General features: G+C 38.5%; 1 protein-coding gene across 1 annotated transcript; it reads right to left on the reverse strand.

The window, feature by feature from the left end:
- Nucleotides 1-1,696: 1,696 nt before the first annotated feature.
- On the reverse strand, nucleotides 1,697-3,358 carry CER1 (cerberus 1, DAN family BMP antagonist). Its single transcript, XM_008632564.1, has 2 exons — nucleotides 2,831-3,358; nucleotides 1,697-1,990 (listed from the first exon to the last, which is right to left on the reverse strand). The coding sequence occupies exons 1-2, from the start codon at nucleotides 3,356-3,358 to the stop codon at nucleotides 1,697-1,699; spliced, it is 822 nt and encodes a 273-aa protein (XP_008630786.1).
- Between the last annotated feature and the right edge of the window lie 697 nt (nucleotides 3,359-4,055).

Consider the following 4,055-nt stretch of genomic DNA (forward strand, 5'->3'; position numbering starts at 1 on the left):
ATCAATAAAGAGAAAAAAGTTGAGAACTTTAGTGCTTTTGTGCTTTTCTTCCTTAGGCTTGATTAAAAATGAACACCAATTTTCATACACAGTACAGGGATTATAAGACATTGATAGCTAGTTACTTGGAATGACACCATATATCATGCCATAAACAGCTATATATAGTTTTCACATAGGTCCTTCATGTAAAAGAATAGAGAAAATACTTTCTTGAGTTTTAGTACACAATTTTTATTATTTAAAAACAGGTTAATATATAATGAAAAATAACTATATACTAATCTTCAGTTCATTCACTGTGAGTGACCTGAAGAAGCAAACAGCTTCAGATCCAGTATCAGAACATAATTCAGATGCAATTTTTGGTAAATATTCAACATGGGCCTTGCACTCCAAAGCCATGCTGAACATATTTTCTGACAGAATATTAAGATAGCTCTAATCCCATTGCAGTTCAAATACAAGGAATCATCTACCCAGCCCTTGAACTTAACCAGCTAAGTCAATAGTGTTTTCCAATACCCTAAAAAGGAGCTGTGACAGTTTAGCAACAGTGGCCCAGGTCTGAGAGCAGATTCCCAGAGGACTGAAAAAAACTGGCTTAGAAGTATGCTGAGCTCTGTTGCTGGAAGCTGATCTCTGGTGTGCCAGGTCTGCAAGAGAAATCCAGGGAGAAGCAGCTGGAGAGAGCAGGAAAGCCAGCAGTTGGGCTAATAGCCACTGGTGCTGTGTTGCCTAGCAGTAGACTCCAACCCTTCCTAGCAGAGTTCTCTCAGCTGTTCCTGTAAAGTTGTTGAGGTATTGCTATGATTATAAAGTCCTTCTCAGATTTTCTGTCACATGAATGCCTTTTCTGCTTTAGTTTAAGTGTTGAGAACATTATTTAAACTTTATCTTAGATTCATTGACAATGTTAAAATTCATCAGACTGGGAAATGTGCCTTGTCTTTCCACAGTGAATTTAAATAATAACGACAGTGTATTCATCTGTGATGTTTTCTGTAGGACTATGGCATTTTTTATAATTTTTTTTCCTTCTGCAGTTGAACACTTTGAGTAAAAATAAAGGTACAGAGCAAATGCAGGTATGTGGAAAAGAGAACAAGTGGTTTCTATGGCAAAATACCCTTTGCCACTATCTATCAGTGTAAATTATGCAGTATATTAGTTTTCAATGAGAACCGAACTCCAGCTGGGATCAATCAGTATGACATTGACTAGTCACAGCTTTCTATGTACCTCATGTCCATTTATGTTTTACACTCTCCAGCCATTATCTTGATGTAAAAGTAGATATATTTTTGCCGGGAACAGACTAAATCTCTTCTTTGTTGCCAATGAAGTTAAATTGGCACTCCTTACAAGCAAAGGCAATGAAAAAAAAGTCATGTTAGTTCTTCAGCCTTTGTTTACTAGCATGCTAGAAACAGTGATAGGAAGGGTGGAAAAATTTTTAGAATTTTCCCTTGTTGAAGTAAGAACTTAACACATAAGCCCAGTAATTGCATCTCCTTTTCTGTAACAACTGCAAGGAAACATTTGTTACATTTTAGATAAAGTTATTGTTGAAACAGAGAAGATCATGTACAAAGTCTACATTTTTAATATTTTTGTATACTGGCGTGATGACAACTTTTTTTGATTTTTTTATTTGCAAATTCTTATGATCAAGTTAAGCAGTACTTTGCACAGGTTAATTGTGCCCATGTATATTTGCATACAAGTCTGACAGTAGAGATCCAATCACGGGGTCTTTAATCTTCCTAGTTTCACATTTACACTCTTCTACAATCATGATTTCTTTGATCACTGGAACAGAATCAGTGCAGTTGAGATCCAGGCGTTTCATGGAGAACTTGCTGGGCAAGCAATGAGAACAAAAGGTATAAAGATGGTCTTCTGAACCAGGAACGTGAAAGGAACTGCATTTTCCAAAACACAGATTATTCTGTACTGTCACCTTCTCGCAGCTGTTATGAGTAACACCCTGAAACAGAAAGCAGTTCAAGGTTTCTGGTGCAGAAATGGCCCATGGACTTTGCTAGAAGGCATGAATGAAAAGAAAAAGAAAAAAAAAAAAAACCACTGCACTTTTTTTTTCTCAGAACAAAAAGTACAGGTTTCTAAGCCACATCTGTATGTACATATGTCTGTGTGAAATAAATTTAGTTCTGGATATGAAAAGACATGGTCCTGAACAGATTGTGATTACAGAAACACTGAGAATAGATGGTAACTTACAGCGAATACAGCACTTTTACCTATACTGTTTGCTTGTCTTGATGTTACAATATGACAGAATGGCTTCATCTATGCATGGGACAGTTTACCAGTTCTCCAAAATTCTTAGCACAGAATTAGACATAGGCAAGTTTTCTACTTAATACAGGAGAAAAGAATCCTTGCTTAGCTGTAAGAAAACAACCAGCTTTTCCTCTTTATATATATACACACACGTGTGTGTGTGTGTGTACATACACATATTTAGCTCTATCGAGATCGTGATTCAGATCTACAAACAGTTGAGATGTGTATTTATTGAATGGATAATTACTCATCACTTCCCTGCCTGCATAGGCTTTGTCAGAATATCTATGCATAAAAATAATAAATAATTCTTTGAAAATTGAGTCTGCGGCTTTTCAGTGCTGCAATTTAGCAGTTTGCCTCATCAGACTAAAATTTTTTCATCAGTGTCTTTCAGCCACTTACAATGTGTTCTGAAGCCCTGTGACTTAGCCACTGAAATAACCCATGTCCCTTCAGTTGCTGATTACAAGAGACAGGGGCAAAGGCATGTTTGTTGATCTTGAATGCCTGTTCTTACCTGGGCAAAAGGCAGGGTTCTGCAGTTTTCTTGGTGCATTTCATTGGTCTTGATTGGCAGGACAACCTCTTCAGAGTCTGAATTTTTCTTTAACATGAAGTGGTCCCAGAATTTCTTGGCATCTTTTCTGTAGGTAAATTCAGACTCTCTCTTGCTGGAATAATGGGGTGGAGAGAAGTTTTCCACAGGAGAGATCTCTCTGGGTGCAGCCCAGGTTCTCAGGTCTTGGTCTGTGTGGAGTCCTGTATTGGGAAGAATGAATCTGGACATTTTTTTCTCCTCTTTCTTCTCACTTCCAGATGCTGTCTGTGGAATTGATACAAAAAAGCTTGGTACTTCCAGGGTCTCATCAACACCTACTGGGTTCTCGCTTACCAGCTCAGGAGAACTCTGACTTTCAAACAGATTTTTGTCTGGGTAGAATAAGTGCTGAAATGGCCTTCTGCTTTTCCTTTGCTGAGAATTTCTCTGTAGCTCTGTGGCTCCAAGACATGAGAGCACTAACATCTGAAGGAGAAGCAGTGACATGATCCTGGAAAGTGCAACCCTGTAGACCTGCTGCTATTGCAGTGAATGTAATATGCTAGCTTTATATGAGAACCTAGTGTCAGATTATGGCAGAGGAGAGGAGGGCTCAGGGGAGACCCTGGTGTAGCTAATTACATTCATTTACTGTAGATTACAATTATGATAGGGAAGTTTGTGCTAATGAAACTCTGCTTTCAATCTGAGTTATGTGTATTAGAAGCTCCTATCTAAAATCTAGTAACCCAGGATGTTGTGGAGGACAGAAGGAGTCAACAGGAGGAAATGTTTGGATAAGGTGTCTAGTTTAGGCTGAGGAATTAAGGAAACTTTCAAAGTTGTGTATTAGAATGTTCAGTGTGGTCTTCATTGTTTATTTTGACTTTCCATTCCATACAGCCAGAGACTGTCAAAACAGGGAGTGTTATTTCATTACAATAGGAAAAGACAAGCTGATTAAAGTTTGCAGAAACAGTAAGCTCGATCTTGAGACCATGTTTTCAAAAGTCTAACTTTGGTCTTTCAGATTTGGGATATGACCCAAGGTCTGCACTGCTAACAGACTGCCACTCAGACAATCAGAGGAATCTGTCAGGGAGCACTAGCCCTTGCTTGATCTTCCTCACAGCAGGTTTGCAGCTGCTGGAGGGCAGACGTGTCACCAGAAAAGAGCAAAAGGTCTCAAGGTGAGGAAACTCTG

This window comes from Corvus brachyrhynchos, unplaced genomic scaffold (assembly GCF_000691975.1).
Source record: "Corvus brachyrhynchos isolate BGI_N302 unplaced genomic scaffold, ASM69197v1 scaffold194, whole genome shotgun sequence".
NCBI classification, from domain to species: Eukaryota; Metazoa; Chordata; class Aves; order Passeriformes; family Corvidae; genus Corvus; species Corvus brachyrhynchos.

Excerpts from the sequence above, each read along its gene's own strand:
- CER1 (XM_008632564.1), bottom strand. The coding sequence starts at position 3,358 with ATGTCACTGCTTCTCCTTCAGATGTTAGTGCTCTCATGTCTTGGAGCC. Across the intron at positions 1,991-2,830 it reads GAACCCTGCCTTTTGCCCAG|GGTGTTACTCATAACAGCTG; the intron begins GTAAGAACAGGC and ends TTTCTGTTTCAG.